General features: G+C 52.7%; 2 protein-coding genes and 1 long non-coding RNA gene across 5 annotated transcripts in view; 1 reads left to right on the top strand and 2 right to left on the bottom strand.

Moving 5' to 3' along the window:
- The window catches only part of ATP5MC2 (ATP synthase membrane subunit c locus 2), a 284,046-nt gene that overhangs the window by 240,974 nt on the left and 17,062 nt on the right, over positions 1-26,010 (bottom strand). The gene's annotated exons all lie outside the window — the stretch shown is intronic.
- Positions 5,768-25,983, bottom strand: LOC141579369 (uncharacterized). 3 transcript variants are annotated; one of them, XR_012510576.1, is made up of 5 exons: positions 20,555-20,812; positions 19,201-19,297; positions 18,728-18,833; positions 17,184-17,378; positions 5,768-6,312 (listed from the first exon to the last, which is right to left on the bottom strand). It is a non-coding gene; the product is annotated as an uncharacterized LOC141579369 (long non-coding RNA). The 3 variants fall into 3 exon arrangements; XR_012510577.1 differs by lacking the exon at positions 5,768-6,312 and having other exon boundaries at positions 15,298-17,378; positions 19,201-20,264; positions 20,555-25,983; XR_012510575.1 differs by lacking the exon at positions 5,768-6,312 and having other exon boundaries at positions 15,298-17,378; positions 20,555-20,791.
- Positions 7,458-12,231, top strand: HOXC12 (homeobox C12). The gene is made up of 2 exons (XM_074375937.1): positions 7,458-8,554; positions 9,500-12,231. Exons 1-2 carry the CDS (start codon positions 7,945-7,947, stop codon positions 9,736-9,738), a joined length of 849 nt encoding a protein of 282 aa, XP_074232038.1. The 5' UTR covers positions 7,458-7,944; the 3' UTR covers positions 9,739-12,231.

The following is a 26,010-nucleotide window of genomic DNA, read 5'->3' as shown; positions in this document are numbered from 1 at the left end:
TCCTATCCTGATGCCCGAAATAGATGAGTGTATCTTGGGGAGAGAAGAATGTAATCAGCAACTGGAAAGGCCTGGGAGCAGGTGAGTGAGGTCACTTCGGTTAATAGTTGGGGCTCAGATCCAGACCTGGATTCTGAGAAAGTGACATCCTAGCTGGGAGCTGGATGCTCTGGCAGAGGCAGCGGTGGCGGGGCGGTGGCGGCAGTGGGGTGCTAACTTTAGGCTTTTGGGGCCCTACTGCCCCAGAGCATCCCACATCCCTCCAGACAGTTCAGAGCTGGAACTCAGAAGGGGCCTCCACAGCCTGCCCTGCTGCCCTGCCACCTCAGCCTTCCCAAGCTGCCCTCTTTCCTTCCCCACCAACCTCTGTAAGAAGTCAGGGCCACTGGGGCCCCATGGACTCCCACTTCATGCAGCCAGCCTCACTTTTATTCTGCAGCATCCCTGGGAGCCCCAGTCTTCCAGGCAACCAGGAGCTGTGTAGACTCTGCCACTAATTTGTTTTCCCTGTCACATCCATCTGAGCCTATCTCCCTATCTGGCAGAGTTAATGAGATCGTTAAGTTGTCAGGTTAAGAGACTTTTAAAAAGCAATATAGCCTAAAACAATGTTATCTCAGATTAAATCTTTACTGCAGCAATTTTTATTTATATATAATATTTTCCCTCTCCTGAGACACAGAAAAACTGGAGGCACTGGGTTGGAAATCAGAGTTCTCTGATTTCCCTTTGCCAGATGGCTGAAGTTCTTGAAATTTTATTTAAATAAATATTTCCGGAGGTGAAACACACCCATGCGTGCGCACGTGCACACACGCACACACACACACACTCACTCCAAGTCTGAAAGACAAAGAGCCCGAAGAACTCGCCCTCTGCAGAGGCTCTACCGCTGATGTGACTGCCAGCCCTGTTCCACTCCATTTCAACTCTGGGTTAACTGCCAAAGAATCAAATGCTGAGCAAAATGGATTTAGGAGGTAATAGGTGAATCTCCCAGGAATAAAGTTCATTCTTAATTCTGTCTTCCCTTTCTCTCCCCACTCACCACCCTAACCTCTTTCCAGAACTTCTGTCTCCTCTGAGGTGGACAGAATTGAAGATTAAATGTGTGTGTTTGGTCAGAAAAAGAAACCGAGTAGACAAGAGGCCCGGGGCTCCCTTGATATGGACCCCTACCTGCCTTGACTTGCGGGTACATTGGGTAGTCCCATAACACAGCTGTAGGCATAGTGGAAGATGGAGACTCTGTGGGGAAAGAGAATTCTAGAGTTCTCTGAGGCATCCTTCCACTTTTGCATACAAACCCACACGAAGTCAAATAAACAAGTCTTCCCACACGGAGGGACCCGCCCTCAGGGGGTGATGGAAGAAAGAAGAAAGCTTGCATAGGCTCTTTGGGGTTGCACCGGGACGCTGGTGGCCGGGATAAGCACTGCAGTCCCTCTGAGTCCCTGTGAGCCCCAGTGTGCCAGGGGGTTAACACACCTCTCGTGCACCAGATTAAATACACCTGGAGGGATTTTGGAGGATTATCATGCCTGGATCATTCTGGAGATGCCTCTCCCATAAGAGTAAGTAAGCATGAGAATGGAAACTTCTGTGTGAGGCATGGATTGTGTGAATGTGTGTTCTGGGAAGATGAATTTGGGAAAAAGTAGGATTCCTTCTCTGATCGTGTTGGTCCCTTGCCTTTCCTTCCTTCAAGAGTTGACGTTCTCACTGGGGAACTCTGTGAGACATTCCTGCGATGGGGTGTGCTGTGTGAGTGTAGAGACTCTGACCAGTGGAGAATTTTCTCAGCCTTTACCGCCTGTGTGCATGCATTTGTAGCAATGTTGTCAACCAGCACTCATCTCAGCGTGTACAGTGTGTTTTTTTCTTTATTCAAATCTATAAAAAGCCTTTCTTCCCAAAGCCAGTCTCCTAGTGTCTGTGTGAGAGTGAGGATGCTATAAATATGAGGATGCAAGTGGATAGAAAAGGTCTGAAGGGCTATGAGCCCAGAGGCATCCCGGGAAATGGACAGCCCTTCTCCTCTGGGACTGAGGCTCCTGTCATCTTTCTCATAATCCAGTGGCATTCCGCACTCCTCGTGGGCCTCCCCCATGACAGGGCTGGGGGACCTGGGTGAGCTGGGGCCTCACAGGACTCTCCGTCTGGAGGTCACTCTACCAGGCAGCTAGGGAGGGCTCAGTTAGATCTTTTCCTGAGCTTGGGGGAAAAAAACCCCTTCCCCAACCCACATCTTAGTCCTCAGACCTAGGGCCAGCAGAACGGGCCTGTCAGCCAGTAGTCAGTCCCACAGCCTGGAACCCACCTGAGGGAGCAAGGCCAGCGGTTCTTGGGAGATCCCTCCACGACTGTCTCCAGACCATCTGCTCCTGAGGCTGATCCACAGGCGGCTGGGTCAGCAGGCCAATGTGGGTATAAGGTGGGGGACATTCCATCTCTCAGAGGACTGGAGCTGGGGACCCTGCAGCAGCTCCCTCTGTTCAGAAGAGAACTCCCCACCCTAGGACTCATCTGGGTCTGACTTGGATGATGTCGGGAGCCCACTCCACAAAACCTCCAAGTGCCAGTGCCGGTTCAGGCAGATGTGTTTCCAGGCCAGCGCTGGTGGAGTATTGAGGGGCTCTGGGGAGCCAGGGGCTTCTGGGAGGAGGAGGGGGCCAGAGCCTTTCTGCAACCAACCAGGCTCTTCCTCTTTTAGCCTTGACCGTGACTAGGTCTTTCTGACCTTGACATCACAGGGAGCACAAGGAAGGGGGGAGGGTGGAAAAGGCCTTGATCTTCCGGTGGCCAGAGAAGGGGAGGGCCCCTCGCCCCCTTGACGCGCCATCCCCCTTCCCGCCAGAGCCCGCCGCCTCTGTTTACACACAGAGGTGTCGTCTCCAGTCTAGACAGGGGCGCTAATAACGCCCATAAAAGGCGGCCTCTCCAGAGATGCTCTGCAACTTGGCTCCCGTGCGCCTACCGCTGGCCGATGCCTCCGCCTCTTCCGCCCCGCCCTCCTCAGATACCTCCGCTGGGCCTGCAGGCCGCCTTGGGGAGGGGGAAACCTGGAGGGTTTCTAGAGGCTGAGAATCCCCACCCTGAACACTTCTGAACCTCCAGAGGTAAGTGGATCCCTGCTTCCCCAGCCCAGCCAGCCTCGGGGTTAGCGGTACATCCTCCCAACCCCACCAGGCTACCCGGTGGGTTGCCCCTACACCAATTTGCCTGTTCCTCCTCCCTTCCTCAACTGGAGGCTTGGATTTGAGAAGCAGTTTGTAGCCGGACAGAGTAGACCCCAAAGCAGATCTCAGCCCCTCCCCAGAGCTAGGTCTGGCCAGAGGCCATGGTCACAGGGAGCGGCTGGCTGCAGGGCTGAGGGCAGACTGGGTCGACCTCACCCCATACCGAGCTTTGAGGTCCACGGAGACCCGGCCCCAGGCTCCCTACCCGTTGTTCTTGCTGGCGGCTGTAGGTGTGGCGTTTGATGAGAGGGTGCCTTTTTTTTTTTTTTTTTTAAACTTGGTCCCCACACCTTTCCTGACAGTAATTCACTAGGCGGAGGAGATCCTCTGCTGGCGGAGGGGGAAAATGTCAGAGCCCTGCAACTATTTAACTATTAGCGCGCCGAAAGGAGGGTGAAAATGGGGGAAGATGACTCATTTAGGGATGCTCAGGTGAGGGATGGAGGGATGGTCTTCCAGATATTCCTGCCTGGAACCCCACCCCCACCCCTTCCCCATTTTCTGAGTAGCAATCGGTCTGAGATCTTGCGGTGGGAGGGCGTCCCCGAGGAGCCACAGAAAGCTCGGTGGAGGTAAGGACGCTGCTGACCCCAGGTCGCTTGTGTTAGCATGATAGCCTGACTGGGCCCCCTCACCTAAGTTACCTCTCACCACCGCCCCCCACCTAGTCTGCAGAGCCCTGGAAGGCAGCACCTGGGGAAGGGGCCTCCTAATCTTCTCCTTAAGTCCTGGGCACCTAAAGGAGCCCTCGGAGCCAGATGACCCCTAGATGAGCTGGTGAAACGACAAAAGAGGAGACTCAGCCCCCTACCTCCACCCATCTGCCTTGTCTGAACCCTACAGATTCTGCCCCAAGCCTGAGATGCCCCAAAGGGGCGACACAGAGAGAACTGAGGGGTCAGGCCAGGGCCCAGACCTTCCCCATCCCTCGTTTTTCTCTCCCTTCTCCCTGACCGACCAGCCCAGCTGCTGCTCACCTCCCTTCAGGGACCCAGTCTTTGCCTCATTTGCATATGCCGCAGAACCGCTTTGCGCAAACTAGCCAGTGACCTTGAACTGGGCCACTGTGGCCTCTCGACTGACGGGAAGAAGGTAGCACCGCGCGGAATAATTCCGACCTCGGGTGGGCGGGGAAGCCCCAATTACGGCCGCTCACAGCCGCTCGGCGGTGGCCTAAGCCTCCGGCAGCCGCTTTGCCCCCGCGACCAGAGCCGGCGTAGATTTCGTAGTAACTCCTCTCGCCTGGCTCGGCGGTGGCGGGTACTCAATGCCCCGCGCGGGGGCCGTGAAGATGCCGGAGAGACGGAGGCTTAGAAAGAGAAGGTGCGGGAGAGGCGGCGCGGCAACCAGCTGGTGGATGCGAGGAAGCGCGAGGGCTGCCGCGGGTCTTCAAAGAAAACCTTGGACCACGTCCTGGCCTTCAGTTTTAATTAACCCCTGAGTTAATGAGCTTGGTATGGTTGAGCCAGGCCAGCTGCGGCAGGAACCTGTGGTCCAGTGGCCAGCAGGCAGTCACTTCTTCTAACCGTACGATTTGATGAATGTATGGAAGAGTGGGCGCACAGTTCGCTCCTCGAGTCCAGAGCCTGGGTCTGGCCATTACCGTTTTTGCATGTGGGCTGCGAAAAGCCGGTGGATTAAACCCTCTGGAAGCGGCTGCCCAGCACCTTGGGCTGCAAGTCCTTCCTATTCTCCTCACCCAGTCCCAGTCGGCTCCTGGCAAACAGCTTTCGCGGAGGCTGGGTTTAGATCTAAGGCTTCGCACCAGAGCCTCCCGTCGGCCCCGGGGACCCAGGCTGGGAGCGGAGCTCTGAGGCCAGTTAGTCCAAGCCGGTTAATGAAGGGGCGCCTGAGCTGCGTGTGCGGCGGGCCGCCTTAAAGGCGAACAGAACCGCAGTGGTGCATGAGGAGGCTGGGCGTCTAGACTGCCTGGGTCCTCGCCGGGTCCTGAAAACTCCTAGGTTCATTGTGAGCCTCGAGGAGCAGGACACTAGGAGTGTAAATTTTGCTGGTGGTCTTCTATAGCTCTCCCTGAGAGGAATCAGGTTCGGCGGCACGGAAGCCAGAGGAGTTTGTGCGTGTACCAGTGCTCAGAGTCTGAAACATGAGAAAAATGGTCTTTTTTGATGGGGCCAAATTGGGCTGGGAGAAACTGCATGTCTGGAAGAAGGAAGCCTTCACTCCATCCTCATTTCCCCGGCCTAAGCATCTGCCGCCCTGTGGCCGCAGCTCTGCGTGCTCAGCGGCCTGGAGGGGAGGGCAGCGAGCAGAGCTCCGGGCCTAAGATGTGAGCTAGGGAGGGATGGGGAGAGGCTAAGACCATCCTCCTGAGGTTCCTCTTGTAGGAGGTTGGAGCCATTTGGGAGAGAAAAAAAGAATGGGGAGAAGCCTCTACCCCATAAGGACTAGTGATTGCCCGGCAAAGCTCAGTTCGGCATCCCCCACACCAACAATAGCGGCTCAGCGCGATGCATGGAGGCCTGGAGGCCTGGAGATCTCGCCGCCGGCGCAGTGTTCTGATTGAAAACAGCAACGATATTAAAGTCACACTCTGTTTATAACCAAAAATAACCCTCAAATAAGTTTTTGAAAAATTAAAATTTCAGTAACGCTCGTTAATACATCTTGAAAGGGGGGCATAAATAAGACGTTGGAAATGCCATGACGTGGATTTTGCAGCGGAGGGATGATCCTCTGTGCAGTCGCTCAGTCCCTTAATCAATTAGACACAAAAAGGCTAATTCAGGCGGTCTCCTGCTCGCTCCTCGGCGCCCCAGCTATCATGGTTCTGACTGGAGATGACTGAGTGGGGCTGGCATCCCATCGCTTGGCCTCGGTTCCGGCAAGTGGTCCCGGCGCGGATCGGGCTTCTGGGCGCGGGTGGGCAGTCTGGCAGGCCAGGGCAGGGAAGGGGAAGCGGGGCGAGGGGCGAGCGGCGAGCTGTGAGCTATGCCCAGCAGGGAGACGCCCGCGCGGGCACATCTCTTTAGAAGTGAGTAGCTTTGGTTTGGGATATGAAATCGCCGGGGGGAGCTGTGGAATTCAAAGAATCTGCGTTTCAATCTGCCGTGTCCTGTAAAAGAGAGAAAAAGAGAGAGATGAGAATCTTCTGCTTCAGTCTGCTTTTGTAGCTTCCACTTACTCTCAGATATTATACTTTTCACTTACATGGGTTTCGTGCTCCCATCTTCTCTTGGATTCTGTCATCTCTAATTTTCTCTAAATCTTCCGGTGTTTTCTCATAATTAGGCTTTTGCTGAACTATTTATCTCACCTGGTATTACTTAAAGCCATACTTTGCATAGGAGCCTGAAATAGTCACATAAAAATCTGAGTATTTTGTCTACTAGACCCCAATAGAATACACCTAGTTTTGAAGGTTTTTGTTTCTTTTTTCACTTTAATCCACTTGGCTGTGTCTGTGGACTTGGTTGAGAATGGATTGTGGTTTCCAGATGTCGGTTAATTTCACCAATGGCCAGCATTGTGTTTTCAGCCTTTTGTGGAAGGAGCTGCTGAGCTTAGCACCATAAACATAATTTTAAAGTCTCAACAGGATAATTCTCCAGAGTTCTTTCCCTCATTCCCAGAACACCTACTGGAATGGTTGGTGTTATCTGATGGTCCCAGTGGCAAGCTGGGCTGGTTGTGGGATGTGGGTGTCTCCTCTGCAGTGGGAATCAGAAGTCTCTTGGGCCAGCCAAGCCCTGCTGGGAGCCCAGAGCCTCTTCCTGCAAAGACTCCAAAAGACACACACACACACACACACACACACACACTCACACACACACACACACACAATCCTCTCTAACCCACAGAGGTCATAGGGAAGAGTAGTTCAAGCCCCAAATTTTCAAGAGCAGGCAGGCAAGTTCTTGTTCAGCTGAGCACTTCCTTTTTCTGCTTCTGCCTCCCTTCTGCATCCCTCCTCTAATAGGGAGTGAAGGTGTGAGGCGGGTGGCTCCCCACTGGTGAGTGGGGAGGACCTGGCATTAACACTTCTCCCTGGGCCCTTCCAGGAGGAGAGGACACCAGGTGTCTCCCCAAATTCCTGAGGAGAAAGAGCCGAGGAAGAGGAGTACAGAAGTAGGGCTGAGAGAGACAGCGGCAGGGAAACCTGTCTTTACTCACACCTCACCTCTACTGTAAATAAACCCCTAGCCAAAGGGCTCATCCGTCTCCTTAAACAGCCAGTAAACTTTATATGACACAATATCTAATAGTAATTTATTGGGGAGATACTGTAAATTCCAACGGTTTTAGTTAATAAAGGAGCTAATTAAAGAGGGACGGGCTGTGCTTGGCCAGCTGTTGGTGAGAAGATAATACACTGGGGTGGGGGTGAGTGCAGGATGCAGAAGTGTGTATGTGCGGGTGTTTTTGGTGAGGCTGGTTTTCCTCTTTGCCCCGTGTCGGGCGATTACCTCGCTCTCTGCGTTAGGTTTTATATGATTTTTTAAAAACCAGAAGCCAGCGAATAAATCTTCCCCAGCAGTTTGTTCCCTCCGCTGCCCCCCCCCCCCGCCAAGATTGGGGAAGGGGGAAGTTGGAGTTGGTGCGGGGTGGGGGGATTCGCTGTCCCCACCCATCCCCCTGGCAGCAGCGCCCACGTGAGCTGGACGGCCAATGGGTGGCCGGTGCAGGTTTAACTATGTTTAATGTCAGATAGCAATAAAGTAGAAGCTGCCGGTTGGGCCCCGCGGAAATGGGCGAGCATAATCTCCTGAATCCCGGGTTTGTGGGGCCGCTGGTGAACATCCACACGGGAGACACCTTCTACTTCCCCAATTTCCGAGCGTCCGGTGCGCAGCTGCCCGGGCTGCCTTCGCTGTCCTACCCGCGCCGCGACAACGTGTGCTCGCTGCCCTGGCCGTCGGCGGAGCCGTGCAATGGCTACCCGCAGCCCTATCTCAGCAGCCCGGTGTCGCTCAACCCGCCCTTCGGCCGCACGTGCGAGCTGGCGCGCGTGGAGGACAGCAAGGGTTACTACCGAGAGCCGTGCGCCGAGGGCGGCGGCGGGGGCCTGAAGCGTGAGGAGCGCGGGCGCGATCCCGGCCCAGGAGTCGGGCCCGGAGCAGCGCTGCTACCGCTGGAGCCGTCGGGGCCGCCTGCGCTCGGTTTCAAGTACGACTACACGGCGGGCGGTGGCGGTGGCGACGGTGGCGCGGGACCCCCGCACGACCCGCCCTCGTGCCAGTCGCTGGAATCTGACTCCAGTTCGTCCCTGCTCAACGAGGGCAACAAGGGCTCCGGCACAGGCGACCCCGGCAGCTTGGTATCGCCTTTAAACCCCGGCGGCGGGCTCGCAGCCAGCGGTAAGAACCCCGGCCCACTCGTGAGGCTACTCTGGACGGGATGTCTGACCAGGGCGGGCAGTGTAGGACTGAGCTAGGGCCGCCTGGGGCGACAGATTGTGGTGAGGAAGCAACTCTTTAAAAAAAAAAAAAAAAAAAGGAGTGGTGGGGGAGCCCTATAAACATGTAAATATCCCTATAAAGGAACTAGAGAGATTCCCTTTTTCATGGCCTGCAACTGGAGGGGGCAGGGAGCTCTGGAGAAAGGGGATTCTGACAGGGGGATGGGGACCGAGAGCCTGGTCCTTGCTCTCTCGGGGTCTCTCTCTCCACCTTCCCACAGGCCCCCATTACCTGTTATTTCTTTTCTTTTCTTTTCTTTTCTTTTCTTTTCTTTTCTTTTCTTTTCTTTTCTTTCTTTCTTTTCTTTCTTTCTTTTCTTTCTTTCTTTCCTTTCTTTCTTTCTTTCTTTCTTTCTTTCTTTCTTTCTTTCTTTCTTTCTTTCTTTCTTTCTTTCTTTCTTTCTTTCTTTCTTTCTTTCTTTCTCTCTTTCTTTCAAGAGAGGTCTGTGGATATGGTTTAATCTTGCCACTCACTTATGTCTGTTCTAACAGATCAGGGACCCCATCCTGGAGGATATGAGAGGAAGGGGCCAGGAGATCCTGGAGAAGAAGAAGTTTGGGGATAAGTGAGAGGATAGGAACATAGAAGGGGCAGGGGTGCTGCAATGAGAGGTAGGTTTGGGGAGACAAGGAGAAAGAGTGAAAGGGAAAAAGGAGCATGATAAAGGTGATTAAAGGTGAAGGAGTTGGTGGGGATGTGGGTCTTCCTGAGAGAGGAGACAGGAGAGGACCGACCTGAGGTTGGGCATTAGGCCAAGGTGAAAGGGGCTGGGGAAGGACCGAGGGCACTGGGCTTGTCACCTCTTGGTCCTCTGGCCAACCCTGCTGCCGGTTCTCCACCCAGGGGCGCCCTGGTACCCGATCCACAGCCGCTCACGGAAGAAGCGCAAGCCCTATTCGAAGTTGCAGCTGGCGGAGCTGGAGGGCGAGTTTCTGGTGAACGAGTTCATCACACGGCAGCGCCGGAGGGAACTCTCAGACCGCTTGAATCTTAGTGACCAGCAGGTCAAGATCTGGTTTCAGAACCGCAGAATGAAAAAGAAAAGACTTCTCTTGAGAGAGCAAGCTCTCTCCTTCTTTTAGGGGGCAAGACACAGCGCCAGCCCCAGACTGAGCCTGGCAGAGAGCAAGAGGGGGCACTGCCTGGGACACAGTCCCCGCTTAGAACGCCAGACGTCTCTGGCAGGTCCTCTCTGGACGTTCTCTTGTCTGTTTTGTTCGCGGTTCCCTCCCACACACCCCCAGCAGGCCCTGCCAGATCCCAGAGAGAAGGGAAGAACTCAGCCAGGGAGAGAGTAAGCTCACTGCTGCAGGCAGGAGGTAGGGGCAGGGAAGGCTGAGGCACTGGGGAGGGTCTAGTTTGATGTGGGACTGGGGCATTGGGCTGAGGATCTGGAGGAAAGTTGACCCAGGCACCTCCTCCCACCACTTTCCTTCCATGGTCTTAAGTCTATCTGCCTGCAGGGGTAGGCGAGGGTAGGGACAGTGGAACCAAGGCTCCCAAAACTTGCAGTTGTTGGGGTGAGAGGAAGGAGTGAGAATAGAGGATCAGTAGAGAGAGCGGAAGGGGTCTAGGTAGATCTAGGAGGGCAGGAGGAAGTGGAAGAACCTAGGAGGAAGTGTGGTTTGGGAGAATGGAATGGTCCACAATGCCCAAGTCCTCTAGCGTCTGGGTCCTCCAGGCCCGGACCAGAGCAGGCAGATGCATAGATACTTGTCAGACTCGGCTGTGGGCAAGGCGATCATCACCCTTATATCCACTCTAGGGCAGGCTACTCCAATGGTCTCCCAGTCCTCAGCCCTCCCCCCAGCGCCAGCCTCCTGCCCACCCATTAGCTCACAGGGGTTCTGCCATCCACTCTTCCTGCGCCAAGGTGGCTGCTGGCCGGAAACTGCAAGAGGGAAATTGAGAGCTGAGTAGACGCAGCCTCAGGTTCAGTAGCCACTCCAAGGACCCCCACCTGGCCCTCTGGGAAGCCCAAGAGGCTATGAAAGGAGGTTCAAAGCGCAGCATTGATTGCCCAGGAGAGTTTCAGGCAGCGGGGCAGATTCTCTCTTCCCTGCTGGCGTTCACGGTCACGGCCGGCCTGAGGCTGGACTGGCATAATTTATGAGGCAGGAGGAGAATCCGCCCCTAAAGGGGCTACCGACTGCGGAGGCCCCCTGCTCAGCCAGGATTTCCCAGGCTGGTGACAATGAAGGAGGGGGGCGCCTCAGCCCTCCCCAACTCCTTTCTCTCTTTTACCCATCCCCATTCCACTCACCCCCCCAACGTGGCCCTTTGTCTCAGGATCCGCTGCCTCCGCCCCCAGGCTGGGGAGCCGCTGAGTACAAGGATCACAGCAGAGAGAAGGGCACATCCCCAAAACCCACTGGAGGCCAGAGAGTGGCTTCTCCAGCCCAGAGCCTTTTATTCATAGCCCCCTTCAGGCCCCAGCCCCAGCCCAGTAGATACCAGGCTGGCTTCCAAAAGAGAAGCAGTGAAGGAGCCAGCCTGCCTTCTTGCAATCCTTTTTATCCCTCTTGATGGGTGTCCCGCGACCTCCCATCTGCTGACCCACCCTTGCCAGGAGCACGAGGGTGAAAAGCAGGGGGCTGATGGGAGTTAAACCCAGTTCGGACATTGTGAAACTGGCCTACAAGCTTGGAGTTCTTCCCACCAGGGTGTAAGTCCCTTATACCCCCTGGAAAGGCGATCCACAGGAGCCCCTCACTCTCCCACCAGCTTCAAGTCTCTGTACAAGATTGTGCAAACATACAGGCACAGTTGCCCAGCACACCACTGGGCCCTCACCACTCTCCTGACTGTGCTTGCAAGCAGGCAGCTTCATATCCCCAAATGCAGCCCTGCAGAGTGGCCGTACAATCACATGCCCCCATCCCCCACTGGGCACTTGCCACACTTTCCCACCCACATAAATTTGTTTCACCCAAGTACAAGTTTGCAGAAATCACCACCATCCCAGCTGTCTGCACATTCCCCTGTGGGCTGGCCCTGGGTATGAGGCACTCCTCTCTGCCTGGTCACCCATGGACCCCTTCATACAGCTCCTCCTGTGCTCTCTTGGACTCTGAGGTGCTGGATTTGAGCTCTACCACTCTAGCCTCTCACAGCTTAATAGAGAGACCAGAACACTCCAAAAGGGATGGGGGGACAAATATATGCAATATTCTCTTCCTGTCGCTTTAAACTTGACTTCCGTGAACTTCTCTGTCAATTTGTGTCCTGTTCTCTGTGTCTGCTGCTAGTACCTTGTGTAATCCCCGTGGCTAGATGCCCTCCCCTTCCTCCCTTCCCAGCTCTCAGTAGTGTGCCCTCCTATTCAAACATCTGTCTTTAGCACGTTTTCCCTTCATATAGTCCTTGTACAGAGTTGTTTCATCATATTAATATTAATAATAATAATTAAAACATGACTGTATGATGATGTGATTTTTTTGACAGAAAAAGTTTAATCTGGATCCCTCCACATGGTTTCCCCTGCCCAGAAAGAATGGGATCCCCAACTTCCTAGCTGTTCCCCACTTTATTTTCCCCAGCTCAGGTGAATAATAAAAAATTAATAAACATGTAATAATAAAGGAAGTGCAGTTGCAGGGGCAACAAAAATATATGAGCAACCAAGATCTGTTGATGAGCTGTCATCTCCAGTCCCAAGCAATTACTAGCAGAGAGAAAACTGGGGGACAGTAGATTGGTGGGGGAGGAGAGGGATATCTGAGGAGTCGTAGGGCTGTAAAAATTATGTGGACAGCCCAGAAGAGGCTTAAACTACCTTTGGGACCACGAAAAGGAAGTCCAAGCTGCAGGATCTCCAAGAAGCAAAGCCATGGTAGGGGCAAGAGCAGACTGGACCTGGGGTGGTGAGAGCACCATGGGGTATGGGGCAGGGGTTGGTGGTTCTACATTTCACCCTCATGGTCCTAACCCTGTGGCTTCACTCTTGAGAGCACATTTGGTGCACTTCAGGATGATTGGAGAGGGTACTAAAGAACCCTTGAAGCTGGTGAAATAGGCTCCACCTCTGTCAGTCAGTGACGCCCTCCAGGCCATGCCAGAAAGAGGCCCAGGTCCAGGCCGGAGTCTAGTCCCCACTGAGCCCATGAGCCCTCTGCATCTCCATTTCAACCCTTCCTTGTGGATGGGACACCCTCCCTCTTTCTCCACCCATGTGCCTCTGGTCCCTGAGTTTCCTTCTCACAGCCTGGCTCCAATGATGGAGTCTCCTCCAAATTCCCCCTCCACCCCCCTGGGCCTGCTCGGAATAGCAGGAGCCCCCACAGAGCCCAGCCTCCCAGCCACACCTCTTGCCCTGAAATCTTTCTTTCTCTTTCTCCCCTCCTTTCTTTACTACTGCAACCAGAAAAAGTGGCAAATTTAGAACAAATCCCATCATCCCTTTGCCCCTAACCCCCAGCTGAGTGTACAGCTGAGGGGTTCAGGCAAAAATGAAATCTCAAGTTTTGGGGGTACTCATATAAAAGGTCCACAGAGTGTTGGGGAGGCTGGGGGGCTAGATAGCTTCTGGTAGCAGTGAGCAGGGAGAGGGACTGGGTGGCTGCTCCTGAGTCTGAGTAAAGGTGGGAGGGGGGAGTCTGAATCTCAGTGAATCCAGGCAAGAGACTACCCTCTTCTTAAGGAGCATCTACACAGGAAGATTTAACAGTAAAGACATTGCTGGCTAAATTGGAAAGAGGGACTTTAAGAAGATCAGGAATAACTGGCCTTTAATTTATTCCCTTGATTTATTCCCAGAGACACTGCAGATCTGGGAGAGAAGGTTCCTTGTTCAGTGTTGTCTACACAGGCCCTGAGACCCAATAACTGGGGAAGCTGTCAGAAGGGAAAACACTATAGCCTCCTCCCAACGGCTGAATAACAAGTCCTTGGGTCTCCTAGCCAAAGAGAAGGTCGTGGTTGGAGCCACAACTCAAATACCAAGGGTGCGGCTGAGCTCTGGATATAGGCAAAGATTGCATCTATTTTGCAATTGTCTGATTTAAGCCCTCAACCACAATTTACTCCACTGATTTAAGACAAAGCACCCTGTGTCTTTAACTGGGTCTTGAGGGACAAGAAAAGAGGGTAGTTATTTGGAATATTCAGGTCGAAAATAATTTTGCTGCTGTGTATTTGTAAGCTAATACCATGCAAGTGGGTTATGTATATAGTCCTGAATATCCATCCAGCTCTACGCCACTCTGACCTGCATAGACACAGCTAGTGTATTTAAAGCTACTATCAAGCGGGCAGAAGATGGGCCCAGCAGCCAGGGTTTCGTGGATGCTAATGAAGCCTGAAACCTGGCTCGAGATCGATGGCTCAGACTCAGAGCCTAGCAGGGACAGCCGGACCCGATGTTTGAACAAAGCAAACCCCCGGGACCTTGGGTTCCGGACCAGCTGGAGCTCCCGCCCATCCTCCCCGCCATTACCAGGAAAATAGCGGGTTTGTGGCCCCCAACCCATGCGGGAAACGCACCCTGGAGCCCCCCAACCCTCTGCGCGGCGGGCACATGGAGGCGCCGAAGTTTCCTCGGTGTAATTCAGCTGGAGGTGGGCTGCAGGCCCCGGATCCCGCTGCCGCGTATAAGCTGAGCGTTAAGCCCGAGAGGCCGCCCTTCTGTGTCTGCCTCCGTCTAGACGGAGCTGCCGGTTTTCCGTGGAAAAGAGTGCCTCCCGGGCCCGTCACCACCGGGCGCTCCGCACCACGGCAGCGCGGCGCCGAGCTCGCGATCGCCGCTCAGGGGAGGCCCCGAGACAAAGGCCCGCCAGACGCCGGTGGCTGACGCGGGCGCCTGGCCGCTCGCTTCCCGACCCGCGCCCGGAGCGCTCAGTGACCCGACCCGGTGGGCAAGGCTCCGGGGCCTCGGTCCAGTTCCCTGCCCGCCCGGCCCGGCCCGGCCCCAGTCCCGGTGCGCCTAGTGTCCCGGGGAGAGGAAACCCGGCTAGCCTCCCAGCCCCGGCCCCGCCGCCCCGCGTAGCTGCCCGCCTAACAGCGCCGGCAGCTCTGGTCGCCGCCCGAGGGCAGCCGGCCCCCGCGAAGGACGGGATGACCCCTGCTGGCCGCAGCCGCGGAGATTGCCGAGCCCGGACCCGCCCAGCCGCTGGGCCCTGAGCCCAGGGGGGACGCCCCGTTCTTCGAGGGTGACCTCGAAGAACAGCCCGAGTCCGAGGCGCTGCCGGGCCTGCGGGAATCAGGCCTTTCTCCTAAATGCCCTCCCTCTGTTGGGCACGCGGCGTCCCCACAGCGGCGGCCGGGCCCCCTGCCGGGCTCCTCTCCACCTCCGCCGGTGGCTCTGTTTCAGGCTCCCAAAGCCTGTGCCGCCCGAAGGAGCCTGGCACAGGAGCCAAGGAACTAGGTTTGGCCGAGACCAAACGTAGCGGACCTTTAGCCAGAAACCCAGTCGGTTGTCTAAGGGTGATTTCTCCTCTCTGAGCTGGAGCCACTTCCTTCACACTCTGAGATAAGCCTGCAGTTTGTCAATTTCCCTGACCCAGAGTAGAGAAGATCCTTTAAGGACAGGTTTGTGCGGGTGGAACTCACCGGCAGTTCTTGCTAGGATAACTCCCTGTGAAAGATGCATAGTTAACATTCAGAGCATGGAAAAGATATTCCACAAAAAGCACACTTGGCCACACTGCAGACATAACCAATATATTGAAACGGTCTAAAATGCACAGCGATCTCTATTACATGTACATTCTGGGCATGGAAAATATATTTCTCTAGAAAATATACATACAGAGGCACTTTATTGTATGGGAATGCAACCTCTGGGGAGAAGACTGCATATAGCATATATACCCATCACATGTAAAAATTCATTTACATATATAAATAGTACACTTGCTACTACACAGGGAAGGTACAGTCCTGCATCTATGTAGCTACATGGGTGTGTACACTCCAAAGGGCATATAAAATCAATACATGGAAAATGAACCCAGATATCAATATATTCACATTAAAAACTTCATGGAAAATACATCATATTATTATATAGACACAAAGTACATATCAACCCAATGTGTGAAAAATATATTCTGTAAATTATGTTTACATACATAATGTATGTGTACCAAATACATTGAAGTGCATACTTTGGGTTCACATATTATTGTATTTATAATACACATTTCTCTGGCGATCTTAAAAACAGTAGCAGGAGGAAGCTCAGGCATTGGCAATGACATTCTCCATCAGCTAAACCTCTTTTCTGTCCTTCTGTATTTCTATTATTTCTATCTCTTCAAAACCCCTTCTATGTCTACATGTATTATTTATACCAGCAGTCTCCTATCTCTATTTTCCTGTTGCATGTCTGAAGTCTGGATCTATATTTAGAGTCCTAAGTCCTATTTGCAGCAGGGTCGGACTGCATAATCACGCCTTATGGAATTAGCATTGTATAATTACATTACCCCTTCTGTCTCAGGATGTGTTCTTCTAGACCTAATATAAATATATTATAGAGTTACTCTGGGCTGTCAGTTAGGAAAGGGAGAATCACAGCAATCTGGTGAGGTGTGTAACAGACAGGTTCCGGGTGTGTGCTGGGCATGAAAGAACTCCTTGAAAGCTAAGGTTTGTTTAAATTTTTAAAAATTACTTATAAAACTCAAGTCTAGGGAGCAGCATGAAGCAAAGGCTGAATCTTGTTTTCTATGCTCTTCTCAAATCCCAGAGCAGCCCCACTCTGTCCCAGCCAACCAAGAAGAGGATTCTGGCCTGCCCAGCTCCTCAACTCCAGTTCATCCTGAACCTTGGCCGGGTCTACACAAGCAACCGGGAAAGGTTATCCCATAACCCAAGTTTTTTTTCAACAAAACCCACTCCTAAAGCTTTTTCAAAAGGTAGTAATAACTTAAAGCATTTTCTGACACATTTTCTGACAAAACAGAGCTAACTCTGTTTTGGCTATCTAAAAATTAGTCCCACTTGGGTCTTTCTTTAGCAGCTAAGAATCCAGAACTACCTGGCACATGTGTATGGAAAAATTCTTTGAGAGACAATGCACTCACAGCTGACAGAGATATTGTTTATGAGTTGATGGGTTCCGTGTAGATGCGGCCATATTTTACTGTCCAAAGGAATCAATTAATTAGTGCCTCATCAGTCTCCCTGCCGGCCGCTGCTTGGCTGAGCATGAACGGCTGAGATAGATGTGCGTGGCCAGCTCACTGGTCTTGTTAACAAGCCTCGTCATAAAGATGGAGATGATAAGGACAGCAAAGAAGCCCCGGTGGCCTCGAGGAGGGGGGCTTCGAGGTCCCAGCCCAACAGTCCATGGGGCAGTGGCAAATTGGAGCAGCAGTAAATCGGAGCCAGCCGGAGCGAGCCCAGTGCTGCTCCACCTCCAGCACCCAAGCATCCAAGCATCTGATGGGGTTTAGCTAGTGTTCTCCCCTTCTGGGGTTGTCATGCTGTGACTTGAATAATTCCCTCTCTCCTCCCCTTTCCTGAGTTTTTCCTTTTCCTCATCAAGCCCTACATTTTAAAAAGAAGAGTTTTAAAATAAACATACGTAAGCCTCTATTGGTGAATGCCTCTCTTGCCCTCCAGCCGTGTTTGTTCGTGAACATGCAGCCTTCTCCTTTCCCCGCATTTCTCTGCACGGTTCCTTTTCATCTCCGTCTGGTGCTCTCTTCCCTCCTTTGGCTCTCTCTCTGGCTTCATGGTTGCTTTTTCTACCAGGTTGGTATTGGCTCAGCCCAGTGAGCTTGTAAAAATAATAATACAAATACCCTCTGGTTATCTCTCAGCAGAGTAAACACTGCCAGATAAGCCCAATGGAAAACAAAAAACAAACAACGACAATAACAAAACACCCCCAAAAACCCTTGGATGTAATTGCTGGTTTGAGTTGCAGCACTTAATTTTGTTTATTCTCACCAATGTGCATACTTAACAGAAAGACATTGATATTAAAAGGCAGGGGGGAATTAATTTTACTTTTATAGTCATCTATTAAGAGCAGAAGATGATCTGAGTCTCCTTTAAAGGGACCAAAATAGGGGGGAGGGAGAGAGAAAGAAAGGGAGGGGGAGGGGAGAAATATGACTGAAGGCGAACAAAGATCTTTGCCTGAAGAAACAATGTAACACTAGACAGTACCATAAAGTCTGGGAATGTAAGAACACAGGACTCGCTCAGCTTCCCCCATTTGGAATCCTGTCCCTTGCACTTCCTGCTGAAATCCCAACTCTGACTATACAGCAATTTTTAGGGAAGAATTCATGCAATTATCTGGATAATTGCAGGGGGAGAGAGAAAGCATTTCCCTTTGATTGTCTGATCCTCTCTGGTGTCTGTGCAGAGGAGGAGGAGAAGAGGGGCATAGGGGAGAAAAGGAGGTGGTAGGGTCTCCCAGTATCACCCTATCCTTTGCAAGATGGCTACTCCTAAACCAAGGAGGTCCTAGGCAGGAGCCTACAGATTCTGGAACATACTCAAGGAGGGACAGAGGTTCAGTTTCATTTTCTAGGATATTTGCTTGGCTTTACTTTGCATAGATCTGCCTTATCCAGTATTGTAATTATCACAAGTAAGCAAATAATAGATAATTATAGGGGTGTCCATAATATCATTTATTTTATAGCCACACAAAATATGATTAGAGTCAATGTCGGAGGCTTTGTTGGAGCCTGGGAGGCAGCAAGAGGCAAGGTAAAGAGGCCCAGATAATCTATCCCCTTTCCTACTTTTATGTGTGTAGGAATCTCTAGAAATCCCCAATTCTCTAAATTCCCTCCCCAGATGTCTTAAGTGAAATCTCTAGGATTTTAGGGGCTGAGAGCTCAGGGAAGGGCAAACAATTTGCCTTAAATCTCCCCCTCAATCTCTAGAACAGTGGTCTCTGCTTCCCTCATGCCACCCACAAATAAGGGCTTCAGCCTCAGTTCAAGACCACTAGTGTCACAGAGACTTGGCAGGTGAAGCCAGTGAGAGGAAGACAGGGTCTTAACAAAGCCAAGTTCACTGCCATCCTTAAGTGGGCACTGGGCCCAGAGTAAGCCCCCTTTGATCCTCAATTGGCCTTCTTTCCTGGACCCTCTTCCCCAGACATACCTGGATGGGGCAGAAGCCAGGCTAGGGCTGTGGAGATAGTTGGGGTGAGGATGGGAGAGTATTGAAAATATATTTTCTTGCTTCTGGGATTCAAAAGATCAGAAGACTGTGGGAGAGAGAGAGAAAGAGATTTCAATAGAGTGCCTGCCGCTGGGCAAGAGAGAATCCAGGGAAACCATGAAACCAGCAGGCAAGAATCAAAGGAATGAGTGAAAGGAAAGGGGGAGGAAGAAGAACGGCAGGGGAAAAAAGAAGGAAGGAAATTTAAAAAAAGAAAGTGCAGGAAAAGGGAAGAAAAGGACAGAAGGGAAAAGGAGGAAATGAAAAAAAAGAAAGAAGAGAACAGTTTGACAGAGAAAGAAAGGAAGCAGAGAAGCAGAGGCCAGGGTCGCCATGGCTCTGCCTGGCTGCCTATAGCGGTCTGGGTGGGCGGGGGGTGCCATGACAAAGTGAAGGTCAAGTTAGCATCGTACCTTATAAGGAAGGCGTCGGTCCTCCATTTCGGCCTCTCTTTCTGCCAGGACGCGGCCATGGCATTTCTGGTCTTGTAAACCCTGGACTCTTTGGGGCCTTAAAAAAAAATAAAGAACCCCCCCTCCTTCCTTTATTGGGGGTGAGCTTGGTCGGCTGGGGGAGCAGTGGACAGAAAAGTCAGCTAATGAAGACTCAGGGAAACTTTTCTCTCCTTTTCTCTCTCTCTGGCTCTGCTCCCGCCAGCTGGGGCCCCCTCCCTCCCCCTCCCTCCCTCCCACTCTCCCTCCTTTCCCCACCCCAACGCCTCTTTTTCTCTCGGTATCTCTGTCTTTGGTATCTCTCGCCACTGTCTGTAACTCTGGGCTCTGTCTCTCCACTACCCCCTCTCAAATACAGCAGCCTTCTAAATCCGTTTCATTCCACCACCAAGCGGAGCAGGACGTAAGAACTGGAGAGAAAATTAGCCGTCACAAAGAAAAGTTCATTTACAGCTTAGATGTCTGACAATTAAGATTTCCTACGAAAACCAGGCGTACACTCGGTAAGGAGGAGGGGAAGTCAGGCAGCACGAGTAGGGGAGGGCTGATGAGGTAGGAGACTTGGATTTATTTATTTCTCAAATACAAAGGTAGAAAGAAAGGGGGAGAAGCGGGAAAGACAGAGAGAAGCGTCTGAACCCGGCGACTAGCAAAGAAGGAGGCTGCAGCCCGGGGATCAGGAGACAAGCGCCCCGCGCTAGGATCCGGTACCGCGGCTGGGATCTCCGAGCCTTGAGACGGCTCAGCCTAGGCCTTGGGTGCGGAGAAACAAGTTTATTAGATATTTGTTGGTCTGAGAGGTGGGGGAAAGGCAGGAATGGAAGGAGGCAGGGAGAGACAGACTGAGTAAGGCGGCGCCGCAGCCGGCCCGCCAGAGGGAAGAGGAGTTCCGGAGCGGCGGCGGCGGCCCGGCCTGCGGGCTGCGGGCTGCGGGCAGCGGGCGGACTCAGCCAGCCGAAGGCGGCGGGAGAAAGGAGCCTGAAGTGGAACCCTTGATCCTTTCCCTCCAGGGTACCAGGGTAGCACTAGGAGAGAGAAGGGGTTGGGGGAGCAGGGAATATGAATGTGGCATGGGGGTGTCTAAAAAGAGCTCATCTCTTCCAAGACCTCACAGCTTGTTTTCTGCCTGCTTTGCTTCCACGGAGCCCTTTTTAGGCCTAATCACCGCTTTTTAAGTGTGAATTCTAATGGGAAGGGAAGGATGCTCAGAAAGCACTGATGGGGGCTTCTAGTTAAATCTGATGCTCTACAAACTGCTAATGGGTTGTCACCTCCACCCTTCTCAACTGGATCAGTCCCCTCCCACTTGACCTACCTGGTTGAAGGTGCCTAAGGGCTCTCTGGGACCTGAAGTGGGGCCTGGGGCCCTGGTAGGAGCAGCCAGGAGCAGTGGGGGTGGTCAGGGAGCTCTCAGGCCTCCGTGCCTGGAGCCCTCCCACCCTGTGTGCTGATAATGAAAAACAAAGGGGGAGGATTTGATTATTTCTGCTGGTGTTAAATGATCCTGGCTTTCAAAAATAGCCTCTGACCCTGAGATCTAAGGTGATAAGTGTCTCTCCCACAGACACTTAATCTGGGCAGACGTCCTACTGCCTGGGCTCCAGGGGCTGAGGTGGTGGCCAGGGTGAGGACATTTGCTGCCAGGAAGCCCCAGAGAGGGAGCGGCAGGCCCTCTCTGGCATTCTTTGGAGTTCTGTGGAGAGTATTTTTAAAGGTCAGAATGGACTAGGGAAGCCCTTTCTGATGTCCCCCGCTCAATCCTAGGAAGGGGAGCCCCAGGAAGGGAGGGAGTTTACTAGCTGGGACATTTCCCCCTAGTGTGGAAAAGATACAGATAGTCAGATTTCACCCTGCAAAAATGTGTTTTGTGTCTGTGACAGAAAATTGGTAGCCACTTGGGAGATTTAGGGACTTGCAGGGAGTGGAGCAGGGCCAGATGCTGTGGCGAAGACAGGCTGAGGTTTGATTTAGGGTGAGTGGAGGAATCTGAGAGGGCAAAACTAGAAAGGTATGACCCAAACCCATTTCCTCAGAGAAGCCAAACACACACACAATGGATCCAATATTGGAAAACACCAGATGATCTGCTTCGAAGGGAGATAAACAGGCCAAGCGGATGCAGGTTAATAAAACCCGCAAGAGCCCAGACAGGAACACTTAAAATGCCCCAGAAACAAAGCCTACCATGACAAATTCTCACCCCACATACAAATACATGCACCAGAATGTTCCCAGGCACAGAGAGACCTTCCCCATCTTGGGACCCCACCCTCAGACACTCAGGTGTACCTGCCCAGCTCTAAGAGCAGGCACAAATCTGTACCTCCTTCTAAACCTACCCACAGAAACCCCTGGGGGCCAGGGGGCAAGCACTCAGCAGCACACACTCCCCACAGAGCCAGGCCCGTGTCTCCTGAGCCTCAATAATGCACGATCCATACCCGGAGATAAACGTCTAGACAATAGACGTCTGTTTATGACAACGAGGCTCTCCAAGTTTGGGGCCAGGCGATAAATCTCTGGCGAATCTTCCTGTAACTCAACTTCTGGCTGTAGTGACGGGAGAACCACGGAGACCGCAGAGAGGAGAGCAGCAAAATGGGAGAGACTTTTAAATCAGGAGCTGAAGGCGACTTCCCCACTGGGGCAAGGGACTGCAGGCGGCCACACTCGCCCCACACGGCAGGTCCACACTGTGGAAGCTTTTGCAACACTGGCGAGTCAGGCTTTCTGGATCCTCGAAATCAGGGAGAAATGTGCAGGCAGATGGCAGGGCCTGGAGGCTGGGATGGACCCACAAACCATTCTTGCTGCAGGCAAATGGTCTTTTTTGTGAGTGACCAGAATCCTCTTGCCCTGTGTCACCTGAATTTTTTCACTCCATGCCTGCCTCTCTCTCTCTCTCTCTCTCTCTCTGTCTCTCTGTCTCTCTCTTCTTTTCCTTTTTGGATTGATGGGCTGTTCCCTTTTGCATTTTCAACCCAGGCGTCTGATTACAAGTAAAGAGCCACTGAAGTTGATCTCATAAAAATGCCGCGAGCTTACTTTGATCTGGGAGGACTGGGTCCGAGCCTAAGTAGGCGCTAAAGCCAGGGAATGGCGGCTCTGGCCAACCCGGCCTCCACTGGGCGGCGAGGTTGGAGATCCGGGTGGCCCAGCAGGGCAGTCCTGCCCAGAAAAGGCATTTTTCTGTGCTGCTGCAACTGGGTTTGGAAATCAAGGTTCAATGGTAGCGGCTCCATTTCCAGACTGCTTTTAAGACATTTCCTTCATTTTAGAGCATTTGGTGAGGGGGCCAGTGAAACTGGCTCATAAAATGAGACTTTTATGGGGAGAAATGGGGTCGCATTGCTAGCCTCCTGGGACAATCCCTCCTCGGAGGAAGGAGGGTGTGGTTGCAGGGGGCGGAGGGGTTGTCCTTCTCCCTCCCCTTCTCCTGTCCAGGGGCCCGAGGAGCCTTGGAGCAGTGTCCCCTTAGGTGGTCTGACTTGGGGCCATAGGCTTAGGGCAGTGGCTAGGGCTGAGAAAAGACAGGGCGAGAAATGGCAGTCCCATTCCCTTCTAATTCCCTGGCTGGGGGTGGGAGGTGTCCTGGGATGCAGGACAAACCATTGGCCTGAAAATCCCCAAGCACATTAAAGGAATTATTAAATATAGTGGTATATTGCTCCAAGGGAAAGAGATTTGTGTAAAAATGTACAATCCTTACCAGCCTAACCTGGGAACCGCTGAGGGAGTCCATGCTCTGTTTGCTTATCTTTTTTATTGACTCCACACGGGACTGAACTTACAGACCAGAGCTCTAAGGGTCCCCTTTCTCCAGCCTGGATTTTCCTCCCAGTTCATAGTCTGTGGGGTGGATCCTTTTCCCCACCACAATCCGCTCTCTCCAGAGCAGCAGCAGGAGATGGACAAGCTGCCCGGGACCCCAGTACTGGGTGGGGGGTGTTGTGCTGGGGTCAGGAGATGCTGCCCCCTTCTGAAGCCGCCTCTGGTGTCTGTGTGTGGATGGGAAGGGTGCTGGAGACTGTCAGGGCCCTGGCCAGAGTACCGGGGCAGCTACCCAGACCGCAGCTGCCTACTAGCCGGCAGTCAGGCAGCTGACTGAGGCCATCCAGAGCCGGTGGGGCTGGCAGTATGGCCCTGCCAAGGAGGGTTTTAGGTAAAAGCTGGAACTTCAGTAGATGGAGGGCTGACAGGTGATAGGCACCCATGAGATAAGAAGGAAAAATGGCCTCTGCTCCATGGAATGGGGCTTGCCGAGGCTCTTGGGAACCGGTTTGTGAACCACTTTGGGGTCTCATGTCAGGGGAAGCTGTGATGTCCAGGGGTGCAGGCTGAGGCAGGCAGCTCAGTCTTTGCCTCAAAGTGACCTGGACACCAGGCTGCTCGCCCACACCCCCACACTGTGGGCATTTTTGCCCATCAATGCCTGACTGACCTCAAAAGCAAGCTCCAGTTGCTGGGATATTTTTTTAAGTTATTGAAAAAATTAAAAGTCAGACCAAAACTAGAAAGAAAGAAAGAAAGAAATTTGAACTCTGTGCTTTACTTTTAGAGGGAAGAATATTCATGTTCAGAAGCTTTTATTGGGAGACCCTCAAGTTTCCTGAACATTGACTCCTTGGACATTCTTTCTTGCCTTTCTTTTTTGTTTCGAGGAAATAGAGCCGCCAGCAGCTCCTTGCAGCCGCCTGGCTCACTTTTATGGTGGCCCTGGAATAAACTTTGGTGGTCAAATTCAAGTGCTCAGGCCCACAGCTGTCTCCTTGCAGGAAGCGCACCCCCTCCCCACTGTCGGTCCTGGCGGTGCAGAATTTGCCTTGGGCCCCATGAAGCCCCTGATCCCAGGGTGGAGGAGGAAGCAGGGCCCTGGGGGGAAGTGGTGAAAGCCAGAGCTGAGACTCTGAGTCCTCATCCTTACCTCTGCAAGGGATAGGGGTACCTCTTACCTCCCTCTTGTCGGTTCCTAGCACTGTTTGGGGAGCATTTTGCCTCCAATAAACTCAAGTTTAATGAGAAGAGCATGAACCCCATAAAAGCCATAGTCCATAGTTCCCCATCATTATAATTAAAAACGCTGGCCCCAGCTTACCCTATAAAAAGGGGTAGAGGAAAGAGGAAAAGCAACAGATTTTTTTTTTTTTTTTTGCAGCCCACTCTTTAGCAAAGCCCCAGTCTAGTTCCTCTTTGCCCTTAGTTAAAGTCTGGCCAGAACTAAAGGAGGGCTTGAGGAAGCATTGCCCAGCAACGAATGGGTGGAGGGGTGCTGGAGGCCTATCCCTGGGTATTCCAGAGCCACCCAAGAAGGGAACCCCTGGCCAAGGCGGCTCCACCCCAGGTTTTGCTCTAAAGCAAATCTGAGGAGGGGGGAGGATTGAGAAAGAATGATTGGGGGGCTTTGTACATGGGGACAAGATACCATTTTTTGTGTATTCCCCATCTGGTGTTGGGGCCTTAGTATTTCAACAAGTTCAGCAAGGAAAATTAAAGACAAATAATATTTTTAAAGTGGACACAAATTTTAACCAAGAGTTAGGGGTGAAAAGAGGGTTTGAGCCATTTCTGGCTTTTCCTATGAGCGAAAGGAGCTGAGTCTTTGGGGGTTTCAGCTCTTCCCCGCTGCGGACCCGAACAGAACAGATTGTGCCGTCACAGCTCCTCCTTGGATGCAAAATTGCTTTTTGCTCATGGGCAGTTGCTCTGGTACCCAGTCCAGAACCTTTCAATAAAGTGATTTTCAGCTGCCCAGTTGTGTCCTGTGGTGCCCAGAGGGATGGGAGGCCAGAGAGGGCAGAATCACTGAGTCCATCCTTGGGTCACAGCCATCCAGGAAGCTGGCAGATGTGGAGGAGGGAAAGGCAGGGCTGAGAAACAGGAAAGAGGCACCAAGGCCTGGCTGCAGCCCTGGGGAGCGGGGGAGTGGGGCTGGGGGTTTCCACTAAGGAGTGGCCCCTGGTGCTGCACTGCCAGCCCAGGGTCCTCAGCTCCCTTCCACTGCCCTGCTGGTCTATCCCAGAAACCTGTACCCAGCCCCACTGTCCACCTCAGAGCCCCTAAATCACTCAAGTATATGAGCCCCAAACCCAGTCCCTCCACCGTATCTTTCCTAAACCCCGACACTAGGCTTCTTTGCAACGCACAAGCTGAGGCTGAACCCCCAACCCAAAGGGCCCCAGAAAGAGAAGATACAGGGCTCTCATTCCAACCTTGTTCTCCGGGGTTTGAGATTTAAAAATCCACAGTGGATGTAGCTTTCTGCACATTGATTGACAATAAAGGCAGGCATGAAATATTCACCCAGGGCCACTCTCTCATGCTAAATATTTAACACAACATTAGAGAAGGTTTTTCCCAGACTTCGCCAGGCACCGGCTGGGCGGCTGGCTCACTGCTTACCACTGTTTATGACTAATCTGAGTCCCCAGCCGCCGGCAGCACAGCAAACCAGACAAAGTTGGGACACTGGCTTACTGCTGGGCCGCCTCACCTTTGGGAAACTTCAGATACTCTTCCTGGGAGTCTCTCCAAAGGGGAAAGGGAGTCTTGATACCCAGCCCTGGCCGGGAAAAGAATCGACTTCTTCAAACTCTTGTAAACAGGCGCTGGCCCTCTTCGGGTAGATGGGGTAAGAGTCCCTGAGAGTTGGGGAAAAGGATTCACATCTGTGGCGGAATCAAGCAGTGGGGAAAGAGGTCCTCATCCCCACTCCAGTCTTGGGCTGATCACGGGGAGGAGGCAAGTCCCCCCCCCCCATACGTGAGAACCCTC

This window comes from Camelus bactrianus, chromosome 12, assembly GCF_048773025.1.
Source record: "Camelus bactrianus isolate YW-2024 breed Bactrian camel chromosome 12, ASM4877302v1, whole genome shotgun sequence".
Taxonomy (NCBI): Eukaryota; Metazoa; Chordata; class Mammalia; order Artiodactyla; family Camelidae; genus Camelus; species Camelus bactrianus.
Note: the sequence above shows the minus strand (reverse complement) of the source record. Positions and strands in the feature narration are given on the sequence as shown.